This window comes from Orbicella franksi, chromosome 4 (assembly GCF_964199315.1).
Source record: "Orbicella franksi chromosome 4, jaOrbFran1.1, whole genome shotgun sequence".
In the NCBI taxonomy this organism is placed as follows: domain Eukaryota; kingdom Metazoa; phylum Cnidaria; class Anthozoa; order Scleractinia; family Merulinidae; genus Orbicella; species Orbicella franksi.
The window spans coordinates 17,574,612-17,592,783 of record NC_138148.1 but is presented as its reverse complement, the minus strand read 5'-3'; the positions used below and the strand labels follow the sequence as shown (position 1 = coordinate 17,592,783).

At 38.4% G+C, this 18,172-nt stretch overlaps 1 protein-coding gene across 1 annotated transcript; it reads right to left on the bottom strand.

Annotated features, from left to right (window-relative positions):
• Positions 1 to 106: 106 nt before the first annotated feature.
• On the bottom strand, positions 107 to 16,434 carry LOC145485573 (uncharacterized). The gene is made up of 6 exons (XM_081464222.1): positions 16,414 to 16,434; positions 16,274 to 16,328; positions 8,493 to 8,642; positions 7,988 to 8,078; positions 7,041 to 7,264; positions 107 to 453 (listed from the first exon to the last, which is right to left on the bottom strand). The coding sequence occupies exons 1-6, from the start codon at positions 16,432 to 16,434 to the stop codon at positions 131 to 133; spliced, it is 864 nt and encodes a 287-aa protein (XP_081320348.1). The 3' UTR covers positions 107 to 130.
• Between the last annotated feature and the right edge of the window lie 1,738 nt (positions 16,435 to 18,172).

Below are 18,172 nucleotides of genomic sequence, written 5' to 3'. Positions count from 1 at the left end.
TTCCGCGTTTCCGTGTTTTTTTTGTTTTTTGTTTTACACGGAACCCTCAAGAGACGACAGAGTACAAGTCAACTGCGAAGTGAGATTGTTCGCCCAGAAAACAATTTTGCGTTCTTATCGACTTCGTTGTTCAAATAATGATTTGAAATTGTGTCTTACCATCTTGTTGAGTGCGGACGACAACACTACTGCTATTCGTTTCTCCTGCCATTGTAAAGGCGCCTACTGTCACATTATACTCCGTGTACGGTTTGAGATTAGTCAGCGTTACGGACGATTCATTGGCGCCTGTTGTAACCAAAGGAAAGCTTCTACCGTCCTGTCTGACGTAGTAAATGTGAAATCCTTGCAGAACGCCTAACACATTACTGGCGGAGTTATCAAATGTCCACTGGACAGAAATAGAGGTGGAATCGTGAGACTGCCCTGAGACATTGGGAGAGTTGGCAGATGCTGTAATGGAAAACAATTTCAAAAACTCTTTTAAAAATACATACTAGTAAACTGCATATATTAAAACGCTATACACGTGACGATATAGAACAAAAGGAAAACATTTATGGTTACCAAATACCTATCTGTCTCAAGTCTTTAAGAATACATACAAGAACTCCCCTAGGAACGTCTAAAATTTATCTCTTGCTAAATCTTAATGCAACTACAAAAGCTCGTGACTGTTGTTTGAGGGAAACGAGAGTTCTCATCGGAAAGAGCTCTTATTCTAAAAGATTATTTGCCTAAGGGGGAGGGGTTATTTGTTACCAGAATGTTGCGGTGATGCTGGAGCTTTCTGACTCTATAAACTGTTAGGAAGAGAAAGAATATTACATTTGGCGAACGCCAAATTTGCGTTCACTGATGTTCAGTGCACGATTTTTTAATGGTTTTTATGTCCATCATACCTCAAGGCTTATTTTCAAAAGAACACGCCCTTTCCATTTCTGGCATTCTTAAAAGTTGATTCTGTCTTTTAAGGATCAGAGGTAACCCAATCAATTGGCGCAAATACTTAACCATCTACCTGCTTCGCCCGTCACAGTTCCATTTTCAGAAGCGACACCAATTCGTTTTATAGTGAAGGTAGCCACTGATACGTTATAAGCATAAAAATTCAGCAGGCCGTGAAATTCGAACAGGAGTTGAGTTGATTTTGGTTTTGCCGTGAATTGATTTTGTCTTGCCGTGAATTGATTTTGTCTTGCCGTGATTTGATTCTGTTTTACCAGAGTTGATTTAGTTTTGTCGTGAGTTGATATTGTTTTACCTGAGTTGATTTTGTTTCTCTTTGAGTTGATTCTGTTTTACCTGAGTTGATTATGTTTTGCCGTAAATTGATTTTGTTTTGCTGGGAGTTGATTCTGTTTTACCTGAGTTGATTATGTTTTGCCGTGAATTGATTTTGTTTTGCCATGAGTTGATTCTGTTTTACCTGAGTCTAATTTGTCTTGTTGTCTTTTTGTTGTGCCGTATAGTAAGACACTTCGTGCTGCCGTGTGACATTTAATTATATGTTATTCAAACTACCATTTTTTTATGCCAATCGACAAAAAAATTGTTCCCATTGAATGTTATAGACTAGAGCAGTTTTCAATAGACCATATTTGTATTCTCGGTATTGGACTGGAACTAGCTTGCAACCGAGGCTAATGCGGGGAGTCTTTTCAAATGCAAATGACATTAATCTCTTTTTAATGATATTCCCCCGCATGAGCCTCCATCCCAAGCTAGTTCCAGTCCAATACCGAGAATACGAATATGACCTATCGAGTGTCGAAAGTAATCAGGCAATTACTTTAGTTTTGGTTTTGGTTTTACTTCGGTTTGAGATTGGCTGAGTAGTCTAATTGGTAAGTAACTGGTTTGGTTTTAACTTTACAACACTGAATTGAAAACTGCTCCATCACAAAGTATTCATTTAATTATAATACTGTTTTGCCGGCCCTACTTGTATAATAAGAACCTTTCCAATATCCTTTGCAGCTAAAAAATTTGCATGTTAAATAACTTTTTTCAGTTTTGAAGTGCGGGAGGTTGCTACATAACATGAAAAAACATTTGCAATGAAATAAGCAAATTTGCTAATTTGGTGTGATGACGTCATCAGTCACGTGGTCATGTTTAAGAGGCCCTGCGCCTAAGAAACGACCGATGATTTCCGGCTAAAAAATAAAATCGGCCGATTTTTATCTCCCAAGTAGAGGTTACCGAATACTATTTAAAAATGAATTTCTTTTGTTTCAGTTTAGCTTTAAACCAAAAATATCGAGCCGCAAACTTTTTCCGTCTGATAGCAGCAAAATCAGGCCGAAAATAAGGCCCCGCAAAATACTGTTCAGAAATTACTATCGCAACGCAAAATAATGAGAAAACTACACAGTGTTGAAGAAAAAGGCCTTTTAATGCAATATCATTCGATAAACATCACAAAACTGCCGAAGCGATTAAAAAATAACGTTTCAAATGTTGCATACTAAATTAGATGGAGCGTTGGAGCTGATTTTAAAATAATTATTTCTCAAAAGTTCAACGCTTTTGAAAGCAATCACAGTGATTAATTAGACATTGGAGGGATACACATCACGTCTCTGGAAAAACATTTTTCGGCCAAAGTATATTGACCTTGTGCAAAGCGTTCAAAGTTACCGTGTTTACCGTTATCCTGCTACTTCGGCGAAACACTTCTCTTTTGCCAATACGGCCGTGGATAGCGTGTTAAACGCCACTTTAAACCTTGCTAGGCATTCAAAGACCATCCTGAGTAGAAGGATGTAGAATTGAAAGAGACAGGAAGATGAAAAATACGCAGAAAAAGAAAATAACTCGAAATTACCATCTGCTAACGAAAGTTGAATCTGGAAAATGTCGTCGCGTGACAGCGGCCATTGACGTCATTTGTACAAATAGCGGCGGAATGCAAACGAATGCACAAATAGGGAAACAATTTTTCCCGGCCAGAAAACGTTTAGTGGAACAATGTTATGTTATTTTTCACCAATGATGGTCACTCAAAGAGAAAAACTTCCCCAACCGCCACACCGTTTTGGCCGCAGCATGATCTGAGTTATGGGGTCACGACTGGATCCCTAGCCGCTGACCGCCCGAAGGACATTGCAGACTCGTTTTCCCACGCTCTTGCGACTTGACGTGACAAATGACGTCAATGGCCGCTGTCACACGACGACATTTTCCAGATTCAACTTTCGTTAGCAGACGGTAATTTCGAGTTATTTTCTTTTTCTGCGTATTTTTCATCTTCCTTTCTCTTTCAATTCTACATCCTTCTACTCAGGATGGTCTTTGAATGCCTAGCAAGGTTTAAAGTGGCGTTTAACACGCTATCCACGGCCGTATTGGCAAAAGAGAAGTGTTTCGCCGAAGTAACAGGATAACGGTAAACACGGTAACTTTGAACGCTTTGTACAAGGTCAATATACTTTGGCCGAAAAATGTTTTTCCAGAGACGTGATTTGTATCCTTCCAATGTCTAATTCATCACTGTGATTGCTTTCAACAGCGTTGGACTTTTGAGAAATAATTATTTTAAAATCAGCTCCAACGCTCCATCTAATTTAGTATGCAACATTTGAAACGTTATTTTTTAATCGCTTCGGCAGTTTTGTGATGTTTATCGAATGATATTGCATTAAAAGGCCTTTTTCTTCAACACTGTGTAGTTTTCTCATTATTTTGCGTTGCGATAGTAATTTCTGAACAGTATTTTGCGGGGCTTATTTTCGGCCTGATTTTGCTGCTATCAGACGGAAAAAGTTTGCGGCTCGATATTTTTGGTTTAAAGCGAAACTGAAACAAAAGAAATTCATTTTTAAATAGTATTCGGTAACCTCTACTTGGGAGATAAAAATCGGCCGATTTTATTTTTTAGCCGGAAATCATCGGTCGTTTCTTAGGCGCAGGGCCTCTTAAAAGTGCGTTTTATATATATTTCAAAGGGTAATGCTAAAGAGCATTTAGAAATGGCCACGTGACTGGATATATGTGACTGTGACTGGGTGATTGGGTATGTGTTCACATGACTGTGAAATGGATACATCTTTTCTTAGTTAAAACTTGCGTGTTGCAACCTTGTTATTGTTACGTCACTGGTCACGAGATTAGAACGAGCGAATGTTTTTAGACGTTTTTAGGCTTTAAGGTGGCTCGATCGGATTTTTGAGTAACGATATCGTTCAACCTTGAGCTACTAGAGCAGCACCATTACTAATCCAACAGAAAATCGAACGTTACTGGTGTGCTAGAGAACGATAAAAATTTCAAATGGGGTACATTTCACCAGGATCTGAGTTACCATAGCAACGAAACGTCGCCATTCCCCATTTTAAATGAGAACGAAAAACGTGTCATCAGGGATAATTTTGGAAATACGACGTCGGGATCTCGGACTTGGCATAGTTGTTTTAAGCATGGCAAAATTTACAAAAAATCAAAATGGGCATTTTCGAGAAAATTACGAGCGAAGTTTCGAGTTGTCAAAATAAAACAAAAATAAAGCTGTTTGAAATGTTATTGCAAACTATGTCCGCAAGACTTGAATAAATGGTATTCTGGTCTTAAATGAATCTTATAACATCCAATTACCTCGAGTGAAATCGCTCCGTTTGACTTTAGGTAGAAATAAAACGAAACTTCATAAAAAGGTTCTGAAAGTGCAGAATGATCATCGCAATAAATTTTCCAATTCAAGCAATTGGAAAGAAGAAGCCTGAAAAAAGTCAGAGCTTCAACGGGACTCGAAACCATGACCTCCGCGATACCGGTGCGATGCTCTACCTACTGCGATGATCATTCTTAACTTTCATCTACAACCGCAGTTCAAATATGAATTATTTCATATATACTTCACATCATAAAAAGGTTCCGATATATAAAAAATAATGATGCAAGGGACCGAAACAAAAATGCTGCTGGTATACGTAGGATCTGTAAAAGATCTGATCAGCAAAAATAGAAACATAACAATGAAGGAAGGCTGATTACTACATAGAAAGCTTAGCGGGACAACGACACGATAGAGTCCAAACTGATGAACAGCTGTTTCGACCTGGTTGGGTGTCGTCAGCACGGTGTAGCATTTAGTAGACAGTTGGTCCTCAAGCCGTGGTCAGTGCGTTATCTTGTTGTGCCGTAAGGTTCTTCGTGCTGCCCTGTGATATTTAGTTTAGCCGTAACTGGTTTAAATTCAGTTGCACCTGTCGACCATTGTTCTATAGTAAAAGATTATTACATTGTTGTAATAAAAATGGCAATGCACATGTGCATACTAGAGAAAATGCCAGTGGGAATGTTCAAGGTACATTTAAGAAAATATGTCCCTGAGAATAAATGGCATAGCTGTTCTCTAACTTCACGCTATACTTAAATCGAGAGAATGAATGCTTTGCAATAATTGATATCAATTAACTGCATTTAATTGATTGATATTATTATTATTAATAATAAAGATTATTATTATTATATCAAATATTGATGGTCACTCAATGACATGTGGTTTTGTTATATCATATTTGATTCCAACAACCAATTTCTTAAGCCAATCAAGTAAAAAAATGTTCCAAAACAAGGCAAAACTAAACAAACATTAAAGGTAAGCGATCAGTGAAAACACCACTCTGACACTCAACAGCACTAACTCGGCAAATTAAGGAAGATCAAGTTTTATATAAAAAACGCTCAAGTCTATATGTTATAACAACAATTTTCTACATGCACATACGGTCCAATAATTGTTCACATGGTACTCAGAAACGAACTATGGTCACTTGCTGGATGAGGAGTTTTAAGACAGGCATATGTTTGTATACAGATGTAGATACATCTGTCTGTATTCGCAAAAACGTAGTCACATAATCTGACTTGTCACTGATAATCCTGATTCAATTCTGTCGTAGAGCTAGCTTTCCACAAGGCTTATCGTAGCTCAGGTGAAAGGAAATAACTCTCCTGTATGTCTTTTGAGGCCAGGAAGAATAAATTCACGGTCTTTTCATTGAATCCTGAATTGTATAATTTAATTAAGAGTGCTTTTAACATGAAATTCGAGTCTAAATCAACACATACGAACACATGACAAAACCGCGGCGGAGAGCTGATCTGTAGCTTCCTACATCGAAAATCGATTGAACTTCAAACGAACTAGGCCATAATAAGAACAAGCGAACACTCCACATGTTGTCGTTACGTCAATTATCAACCGGAGGCCATGCAAATAAATTTCTTCCGCGTTTGCGAATCAAATTAAGTTCTGATAGTTTAAAAGCTAGGCCGAGAACGCTTAAAATTGATAAAAACAGGGTGATGCTACTCACGATTAGCGCTTGACGTGATGTTCTTGACTCCGTTCGTAGCCATGTTTTGCTTACAAATAACAATGTCCTGGATGCACTTGAATTTCATCGAGTGTTAGCCGCATCAAAGTTCAGGCCAAATAACATGAAAAGCAGCTAGAAATGTCGAGTTCATTGTACTTCTAAGCCCTAACTGATGCGGCTAAAGCTCTTTGCTGTCTAAAGCAAGCACAACATTATCGCCACAGTGCAAACGGCCTACTCATCACGGGGCTAAATGTCGACCCGTTTAGACATCTCAGGGCCGTTTCATGTACGACAATGGACGACGATTACTGGCAAATCGTTAGACTTGCACCTTCATTGGACTTAATGATGTCCTCAGGCAGACTTCCTTTACACAGCAGTTATGGAAACATAACTGATTGAGTGCCCTCTCCGAGTCACCGCGCGAACGAAAATTCAGACAAGTGAAGCCTGGGCTAAACTTAACACCAATTGAAAAAATGCAGGGGGGGGGGGGGAGGGAGGGGGAGGGTTGGCGATAAATAATAGTAATAAAAAATAGTTAAATAAATGAAACATACAGCAAGAAGTTCTCTACATTTTATGCTAGGTAAGCTCTACAAGCTGTCTCCATTAGGAAACCAGACCAAAACAAAAATCACAGGTTACATGGATGAAAGGGTTGAAATCTGCGGACACATTTTTGGAACATCACAAGTCAGATATATTTACCTATCAGTGGAACTGTTAAAGAGATCTCGCTGGGTCCCTGGCCCCTGTCTGCCTGTTGCTGAGTAACCCATGATGGTTTGTTTATCCCTGAGTAACCAGCAAGAGCATAAGATACTCGGTAGCCTGTCAAGATGGGATCAGTAGCGCCCAGTCTCTTGAGAGCATCAAATGCTGCATGCCCGTATCCTGAACCTTCATCTTGAACGGCGACCAAAACGATTTTACTGCAGTAAGGACAAAATTGTATGAATTTTAACAGATAATAAGACAAAAACGTCTGAAACTAACACTTATTTACATTAACGAGGACCATACTTGTTCCGAACTAAGGTACATAAGAAGCACTCCTAGCATAAGGGAACTGAGGGGTTTCGGCTTCATAATCATAATTATGGATTCATACTGCGATGAACAGCAGCTTGTGTGAATAGGTCAGTTTGCACAAAATGTACCCCCAGGCATAGTTGGTAGACTATGCCCTAGGCTTCGCATTCTCTATGTTCCCCACACACTGTTTTCACGTGGATATATTAATCTTGTTGCTTTGGGAATTCGTTACTGGCTTTTATTTGTTTTGAATAGCCTTGAATAGGAATGTTTTGACTGTACCTCAAGATGGCGGATCAAGTAACATTTTGAGAGGACCCATCAGTGCTCCCCCAAGTACGGACATGGGAGACTATAAGAATTAACTGCCATGACACGAAAAGATAACATACAACGATAGCAACACCAAATCACTTCCACCCCTCACCCAGCCTCCGCCAATCTGTGTAAACTGAAATATACACCATGTTGTGGGCTAAAACGGAGGTTTGTTATCACAGAAAGACAGCGAAAGAGCTAACAAAGTGGATGAAATGTTATGCCTGCGGCCAATCACCCGATAGAAGGGCAACAGACCTACCTATTGAAAAATAACTTAAGTGTCACAAATTGATACTTACTGTCCAAGTATGCCATTAAGGTAATCCCTCAAGCGGTTGCCAGCGGAGCCATCCCCATGAGTATCGAAATACCTTGCCTCAAGCACGGCCCCTAAATTGAAATAAATCATTGAGTACTCGCAGTGTTATTGCTTCATTTTGGTTTTTTTCTTTGATACTTTCTTTGGTTATCGCTGAAGACGTAACTAGATGTTTTATGGCTGTAGCTATGGTTTTGCTTTGTTTTGTTTTGTTTTTTCGCGTTTAAAAAGTAATATATTTTTCCACTAAATCGAATGCTGTTTGCCATGGTTACATAAAGTTCTTTATTTTTGGCTTGCTGCAGCGAGCTTACGGGCAGGAGAACAACTCATTTATAGTAACTACCGATGCGATTGTCCCTATGACAAACACTTCTCACAGGTTAGGCTGTTGCATTCATTCAGAGTTCCCAGATTGTCAGTGGTACTTCAGATTACTCTAATATAGTAATAAGAATACACTGTACACTTAGTTGTTACATTACCTGTTGCAGCGTCCACAACAGCAACGTTATGCCCCCTCCCGTGGGGAGAGTGATCATGTCCATTCACCTTGATGTAAGCGGTACCACCTCTGTTTGCTATACCCGGATCATCAAAAGCTTCGCTTCGGATGTGAATATCCAAGACGAGACCTGTAAGGAAACAAATGTTTAAAAAATGTTCCCGGTTAATTATCACTGAATGTGATAGGCCATTACCAGTGGTATATTACATTGTTTTGCCGGTCCTACTTGTAATAATATAAAAATAAAAATAAAAATAAAATAAAAATTATAATAGTAATAATAAGAATAAGAATAACGATGATAATGATAATGACAATGACAATGACAATGACAATGATAATGATAATGATAATGATAATGATAATGATAATGATAATGATAATGATAATGATAATGATAATGATAATGATAATCATAATCATAATCATAATCATAACGATAACGAATATCTATACAGGTGAAATTTCATTTCAAGGTGCTGGCGTCAGCCTGAGCGCGGAAAATTTACAATTCAACAACTTCCAAATGTTTGATGTTTTTACTTTGTGTTTCACAAAATGCAGAGTAAGAAAGTACAAGCAAAACCAAACTAAGAGAAAAACAGAGAAACAAGCCCAACAGGAAAACGAAAAACCGTCTCTGTGTGGCTGTCGAGTGCTTCGTTTGATGTTATCGAGCCGGTAGTGTGTACTGCACACGCGCTGATAGGGTAACTACTGATAGATATCGCGGGCACTTTCGGTTTCTTTATTGCTAAATGAAATGCGGTTTTTCATTAAATCCAGCTTTTTTCGACGAGTTACGATTTAAGCCAACGTTGGAAACATTCTCTAAAATTCTGTAAAATCATAGCTCTTTCAGAAAATTACGAATTTTTCAATATCGTAAAATCCCACGTTAAAGCCCTGGGCTTATATAACTTCATAAGGAGTTTGGGTGGGCTTATAAACGTAGGGGCGTACATCCAGGGGGGAATATAAGCGGAATAAAAAAGTTTCGAAACGACGAGGTAAAACGTATCCGAGAAACGAATTTTAAAGCTAACACACCATTACATTTAGGGCTATTATCTTATTACCCTATTAGCTTATAACTTTCGATTAAAATTTTTGATGTTTGTAAAGAAACGCAAAAGGAACGCACGTACACATTAGATGGGCTTATATCCGGGGGACTTATATCTGGGGGACTTATATCCGGGGGACTTATATCCGGGGGACTGATATCCGGGGGACTTATATCTGGAATAATATCTTTGTTAGCAAATAGAATGGCTTATAACCGGGGAGACTTTAACGTGATTGTCATCACTGGTGTTACTGATCATCAAAAAGTTTAAACTCATGAAATAACTCTGAAATAACTTATAATGACAAGGTTATATGAGATTAAATCTTCCTTAGCAACGTCTCAAAAAGATCAGTTACTGGGCCCTTAATACGGCCAACGGCAACATTCTAAAATCCCAACCTGGATAATCCTTTATGTTTTCAGCCCGTTCATACGGGGTAAAATGTTATGTTCCTCTTTCCAATGTTCATATTATATGAGCTGATTGAAGTTGCAATTTTTAACCGCGCGGCCATGGGCCGAGCGCGGTTCTAGGTTTACCCGTGGTTTATTATTATTTTTTTTTTTTGTCGGTGACCAGACGCAGACCTCCGCTCGGCCAAACTTTGAGTCACGCAACGTGTGATGTTTTTCCGCCAGAAGCTGTTAAAACATAAATACACGGACAATTTTACGGATTTTGTTTTCTTTTTGTGGGTAAAATATATTTTCTTTTCGTTTTATCAAAGCGTTGGATTTAAAGGGAATAATAATAAATACGCTGAAAAAAGGTATTACGTCAGCCATGGAATGCGCTGACGTTGCAGCTTTCACTTTTGCTACGTGAAAAATAAGATCGTGTTTACTTTACAAGTTTATTTCGGCAGAAGCGACGGTCATTAATTTATTTGTAATTTTGCGAGTATTTCTTGTGGTTTTAGGCAAATGAAGTAAATCCTTTGACTGTTACATCGCCGCGAGTTCATAGATCGGAAGGAAAATTGAATATATGCAAGCCAAGCAAAGAACGTGTCAGAACGTGCAAAGATTACGTCATTGATAGGGAAATAACCACCGTAGTAAAGATAGCCGTAGATAACGCAATTCTTGAATTATGTGACTCGTGTGACTTCTTTGCTAACCCTTAACTCAAGGGAAAAAAACAATTAAATTTAATCGTGACTTTAAAGAAAGAAAGCGGTTTGTAATAGTGTTCGTATCTTCATGCCCATACATATCCCGAAGAAAGTTCCAGATTAAGACTATTACGTCATCGGAGATGTCACAACGGCTACGACTGATGGTGCGATGATAGAGTTTGTGTTGATTAAGTGCTGTGATGTCTACAGTAATCAATGAATCATCAAAGATTGCTTTGGAATATGCACTGCGTTGCGACTGTAGTACTAAGAAAACAGTTAAATTTTAAAAGCGCGGTTATAAGATCTAACAGATCTTCTTGTTTAACATTATACCTGCTTTCCCGATGCTTATTAAAGAAGAATTGTTTAGAAGTGCAATTATGATATATCTATGAAAACGTCACTCAATTTAGACAAGTCATGAAATTTCACCTGTTTATGAAAGACAGTTGTTTTTGCTCAGGGATGGGGTTTCTTTGTTTCGTTTTCTCTTGTTCTAAGGGGAATATGTGATTAATATAACTGATTAATGCCTAAACACTCAAAATTATTTCAAATGAAGGGAGCTAATTATGTTCCATAGCGTCCGAATGCAATCGCCATGTATGTGAAACTGCCTACCACAAAGGTCAAAAGATTCTACAAAGATATGTTTGGCCTCTTCACAAGTGGTAATTAGCACTTCCCAGTAAAGCAATTCTAATTGTGACTATTGTTTAGGATGTGATTATTTGCATTGCGCACAAATTCGAACTGTGGGTGGGCGAATTAAGACCTTGGCGGTGTTAACGCAAACCCTTGATCACAAGGGTTACGACGCCACTAGGAGCAAGCCATTTGTGATATTTCAATATCTATTTTCAAATGACAAGTATGCCAATACACATGAACTGGGTCATACATGCGAACTGCGAGTGGAAAAATTAAAAATGAACGTAGGCTCTACAGGCTTCGTTGGAAGACACAGAGTATGAAGAGTATTCATTGCTTGCTTCAGCTCTGTGAAACAACTTGACCCTAGATCTGATACTAAGTCCACTCATAAAAAGGATTTAATTTGATTTTTTTTCTTTGCTCTAATGTTTACTACCATTATTTTTTTCATGCTTTAATCGTCTGGACATCGGGCGTGTCATGAATTTTAGAATTCGCTCGAAACATATCTCACTATAATGATCTGACTCTCGTCTTTTTGGCATTATAATGAAATCGGGCATATATGCTGTAGTCATCTAAATACCGAGGAAAAAATAGAAGTTCTGTCTGTCATAACAGTTTAGCAATATGCCCTTGACGTGAGCTGTATCTTTAACCTCAAGTTACAACTAAATATCTAAAGATATACAGGGAATAATGCTAAACTCCTTGCGAAACAAAAGTAAAAACGGGAATAATGCTAAACTCCTTGCGAAACAAAAGTAAAAACGGGTACGGTATTCTTTTTACCAAATGCTGTCTCGTGATGGCCGCAGGAAGTTCATAGGTAGATCTGTTTCTGCATTGAACAATTTTACAGACTTCTAGATCAGAGCACAGTTTATTCCAGTTATCTTTTTTAGCAAACGCTGACAATTTTTGCAAAAATGCCTGAACGGCAGGTATTGACAATGATTTATGGGACAAATTTGAAAGAGAAAGCTTTTTTGCACCTGTTTGCAAATCACCCGTTTGTTCATCAGTAAAATACCTCTCATTTTACATTATGCAAAACGAAAGCACTATTCTTCGACGGTTTTTTTTACTCTGAAGGAAAAAAATAGTTATTAAAATGTAAAGGATCGAAACCTTCTTACGAAAGCTCACAATGGCAACAAAAGTTCATCTTCAGTGATGTTCAACACGTTACAAAATTGAAAAACAAAACACCCTGCGAATTATATCGTTACTTCAAACCTTCGCGGGTGTCCTCCAGAAAATTCGTACGCGCGCTGATTTTATGGAAACCTCCTACAAACTATATATCAATAGAAATGTTATAAAATGTTGAATTCGATAAAATTATATCCTTTTTTGCCGACTGCTTTCCAAAGGCGGCAGAAGCCGTTAACACCAAAACGACCGACTGAAATTCCGGCGAATTAATCGGGTATCAAATGCGATCGTTGGTGCAAAATAACTGTACAGTGTTAATCACAAAGCATCAATCTCTCAAAGCGTGTCAGCATTTTCTTTCATTTCTATTGGTTATATTTTTACAGATCTGTCGAGTTCCACTATCGAAAAATTCGCGTAACGTGTAGCGTTAGAGACCGCAACGAGAAAAGTATTTGAAATAAAAGAATTCGCAGACAGTTTTTTGTTCCGTATCTATCAATGAATGTTCTGGCCAAATTTCAAGGAAAACCGTCGATTCTACATACCCTGTTAATTCATTTAAAGAGGAGGGATTCTCTCGAAAAACAAGTGCAAGTTTTCAACTTCTAGAGATTTATAAACATGTCACGCCCTCTCAGAGGGATATGTCAACTCAAAATGCCACCAGCCAATGAAATAACAGAACCCCTAGCGTTCACACCGTAAGGAAAGTTGACCTTCGCGGTAAAGCGATAGTGTTACAGTCACGTTTTAGGCGCATACTTTTTAGGCCGGTGGTCAACAATAAAGGGCAAAACGGAGAAAAGCGATGTGCAACAAAACAAAACGAAACTGAGGAGCAATTGCCGAAGCGTGATGACAAAAAGGCACTCTTGACGGACATGAAATCTCAAATTTAAAGTATTTGATATAGGATCTCTGTATTAAGCCGTTTGCCGCGAAATGGTCGTTGAGGAGTCCATGCCTTTTGGGGATTATGACACCTTGACGGTTTATTAACTTAAAAAAGCTATTTTTCCCAATAACTCGCGCGCGTTTTAATATTTTATTTTCATTTTTTGGAAAATGTTACCTTGAATAATGAACTTTAATTTGATTGGAAAAAAGAAAATTTGGAAAAAAGTAGCCCCGCGAAGGTTTGGAGCAAGCTTAAGATATCAATTGATAATTTTCTTAAGGGTTAAGCTATGCAGAATTCGTTTAAAAAAGTGCATCAGTTAACAGACTTCGTGTTTTTAAAGAATCAATATTCAAACTTTAAGCTCGCCATAAACGTGACAGCTGAAGACACATTAATTGCTTGAAAACATCCTTTGTACAATTTCAGCCAAACAAAATTCGACGATTTCTCACGGACACAAAAATATTTTCCAAGCACTTCATCCGGTTCATTTAACTGGCTGCCTGGCTCTGCTAGCCCCTATGGTTATTCCAGGCAGCCAGCACTCTAATTTTTACCATTGATATTTTTCGTAAATTTTGTATTATAGTGTGAGAGAGTACAAATAAAGATTGTTGTTGTTGTTGCTGTTGTTGTTGTTGTTGTTGTTCATAATGTCGAAGACGTCAACGCACTTAAGTTACAGGCAAAACCTAACCAAGTGTCACATCAATGGCGTAATAATTATTGCACAACATCAGAAGTCTGTCAAATCATATAACTTTTCAGTTCTTATTAAACTCGTTGATACGCGAAGGGTAGAAACGTGTTTGTTGCGGGGACTCCAATATGCAAATGTTTCACTCACTTACTAACCCACTCACTCACTCAGGTGCAGACACTGTTCGTAATTAGTCGGCCCGAACGAGAGCGCCCGAGCCCGACGCCATGTTGGAATAGTAACCGAGCCCGACGCATTATTGGAATAGTAACCGTCCAGTCAGCCCGAGCCTCGCTATCGTGTTTGCGCGGTTACCACTCAAAGCGTGCATCGTGCCAGCTCGAATTGATGATTTTGTAGCTTTTACACGACCATTAATGTTAGGTGTTGCGCTAAACTGAAGTGGAGTTGACTTCGAATGTTCGAATTAGTACTATTGCCAACTTGAAGGCTGAATTTCATGAGCATTTGACTCGTCCAGGCGTTAAAAATGACCAGGAGATGAGCATTTGTTTTCCGGAAAGTGACCTGTCTCATGTTAATGTGGTAAGCTTTGATGAGAATGTGTCTTATGCGACGACCTTAATGAACTTATGAGCGAAACGAACACTTTTTAATGAACGAAACCAGGACTAACATCTGCACCATTATATAATATTGTAACTTCATTTTTATAATTTAGTAACATCTAAACCTGAGGCCAGCCGAAATATTGTTTAAAATATACGACCTTGCGGCAGCCTCGCAGTAGTCATTGACTAGCTTATTATCGTTTTACTTTCCAAGTTTGGTTGATTAGATCTCCTGTGAGATCCAACGTTCAATCAAGCTGGACCTTCATTCACAACTTTGCAGTTTACAGTACTTACGTTTTGTCATGTTGAGTAGTCCACGTTCAACCGACATCGAGTTAAGTTTAGATTAACGTTGTGCTCTCTACACTTGTCTTGTTTATTTTAGTATATTGATCTGAACTCTGGATGGGATGTGAAATGCACATAAACTTGGAAACAAATTCCCAAATACTTGATTTTGATAAGCTTAAACGATTTTTACCCTGTCTTGTGTTTACACTTTTGCTTCCTGATTGAAAAGATAACAAAGGGAAAGAAACCCGCTGTGAGCTTGTAGGAGCACATATTTATGGGTGGACAGATTTTTTGGACCAAAATGCTTGCAGAAGAGGCTACTTATTTTGATGTATTTTACGTGCAATATATATAGAAACAAGCAGTTCCACATTGAAAAAGAAGTGCTGTCTCATAAGAAACCTTACCTATACCGTTGAGTGAAATGCTATGAAAAAGGTCTGTAAGCTCGTACGACTTGAATACATGCAAATTTTCCCAGCAGGCAGACAAACATCAACATCAAGGTCTGGGTGAGTGTGCGTGTGTGTGTTCGGGGGGGGGGGGGGGGGGAGTAGTTTATTAATTTTTTTGGCAGGAGTATCCTGTGTGACCCAAGACCCCTTAGCCTTTACCATTCCATTTTCAGCTGCAATTTTGCCTCCCTGGCTATTCTGTAATATGTGTGCAACGAAAGCCAACGAAAAAAGCCTATGCTTTCTGAGATAAGTGCGACCTTGCGTGGTACGAACCCCGCTTGTTTTAACAGCCTTTAAAAATACACCAATAATTGCAAGTTCGTCAATATGTTTCATCTCTAGATTACTTAATCCACGAGTTTGACCATAGGTCTCCTTTGATTTTTTCTTCAGTGCCTTTCAGTACAGATTTTTTATCAGTGACCACCCTCTTCAGAGCCGATTAGACTGAGGAAAAAGCTTAAGCCACACAGCTGCTTCGGCAAACATTGTCAATGTTTTAAAGACTGTTCAAGGCTAACTAAAAAGATCGTCCAAGACTTTTCAATGAATCTAGCACATTCCGAGATGTTTTAAGACAAAAGTCTAAAATTAAAGAGTTTTTCCAAGCTGTTAACTATAAAATGTGTTATGTCAAGGATTCCAACAACATTAGCAATCCTATTTTAGTTTAAAGAACTTTGATCCAAAATAACTTCTTCAAAATGGGAATGTCATATATAATACATACATGTATGAACTTTTGTACATCAAAGATTAAGTAGTTTGTTCGGGGCCAAAGAATATCAAAATAAACACAGACCAAACTAAGCAAATACTTACCGGCAGTCATCACCAAAGCTGTCGACCACAGAGTTGCGCAGAGAACTAAACACACCTGTCAGGATGAAAAAAACTCGCGTTCTTCAATTTAAACGTATCAAGGCTGCTCAGATCAAATATTTAAGTTTCAGGAGACTCACCAGCGTTCGTGGAGAAATCATTGTTCAATCAAAGGCCAAAGAGGCCTTAAAAAGATGCACAAGTCATCAAGGCCTTTCGTGTTTGATGAACTGTTGTTTCTCTCGCTCCAGATACAAAAACAAGTGATCCAAGGGGGATGGTATTATATTGTTAAGGTACTTAGTATCCTGTTGAGAAGTTTGTTTGGATTTCGTTTGTAAATTCATTTAAAATACACCTGCGATTACAAGATTTCAGGCATTCAGGTGTAGTCACGAAATCAACCGCTAACTCTCTCTAGGCTCGGTGTCTCTCCGTCTGGCGGTTTTCAGGCTCTCGCATTTATCTCGTTTATTTCGCTGTTATCAGCACAGAGAACCCGGCTTGCAGAAGGCTGAACCATTGTACAGCAGAATCAGTTTGATGTATCGGAATTCTCCTTTTATCATGCTGTAAGAGTCGGCCAAATGAGCCACTATTCTTGAACGCAGACTTAACCAGGACGCCAATTACATCAAGAAGCCATGAATCCTTTGTTTTCTTTCTTTTCTTGATGTATTATGGACCACAATGGAGCCAACTAAACTTGGCATCAATTCTCTAATTTTACTCAGCACTTTGTGCCTCAGTTCGGAAACGCCCCGAAGATGACTCGCTGCAATCCGAACACATTTTATTGTATAAGTAAGATCTGTTGTTTTCAACCGTTGTATTGCAAGAGCAAAACCAAAGCAATTATAATAGTCAGTCACAACAAATGGGCTAGGCACAATAAATCAGTGAGAACAAGAAACAAACTGAATGCGTGCGTACGTCGGCAAACACACGGAAGAACAAGTAAGACGAAATTGCAAAACACCTTATAAACGTCGCAATAATCATAAAAGTAACATAGTAAATGGTTTAAATCCAGGACTATCAGTAGTTCGTATAATGTGATCGTCCGGACGATCACACTATACGAACTAATCATGGAAGTGTTTGTTTTAACATTCAATCCAAATTGGGCACTGATTTCTAAAGGGGAAAATAAATTAAGGACGGTGCCTACTAAATACAAAGGTTTTTGCGCCAGGTTAGGACCTTGCGGAAAAAGTAGATCTTTGCCAGGTCTATCGGAATCCACAAAGAAAAAATAGGGTAGCCACGCATTTTTCCCGAGATAATTAGCCTTGAATCTCAAAAAAATGCTGACATCGGCATTTTTCTGAAAAAAGAAGGAGAGGATATTTCTTCACAGCTTTCTTAAGAATTCGCCTTTACATACAGAAAAGTAAACACATTTATAAAGATCTGAAAACTACATGGTAAACGGTAACATAAAAACCATTTTTGGTATGTTTTTAATAACAAAATCGTTGCAACAGCACTTTTAGCGTCTCTGACAGCCTTCCTCTGTTTCAGCTAAAATACAGTCTAAATATCTTTTGCTCACAACCAGAAACTAATCACGTGCTGAATAGGCTTGCCACTTCCACTTCATAACATAAAATATAGGGGTAACCATGCGTTTTTTAAAGTTACTGATCCTTTTTTAAACTTTTTACGGTGCCCGTTACATTTTTTCCTGTCACCTCCCCAGTAAGTAAAACATTTGCGTATCTCGCACTTGTTTTGCGCGCGTACTGCGCCATCTGCAGGTACATGTTTACAGTTGGATTTCAGTATAATTTTCGACAGATAACAGCTAGTTTTTCAGCTGGAAGACGTCAACAGATAGTGGTTAGCGATATGCTGCTGTTCTGGTGTTCCTGGTTTAAGTACAGGTTCATTAAACTT

Coding starts and splice junctions, on each gene's coding strand:
- LOC145485573 (XM_081464222.1), bottom strand. CDS start 16,434: ATGATTTCTCCACGAACGCTG. Junction 16,329..16,413: donor TGATTTCTCCACGAACGCTG/GTGAGTCTCCTG, acceptor TCATCCTGACAG/GTGTGTTTAGTTCTCTGCGC. Junction 8,079..8,492: donor TGTTGTGGACGCTGCAACAG/GTAATGTAACAA, acceptor ATTTCAATTTAG/GGGCCGTGCTTGAGGCAAGG.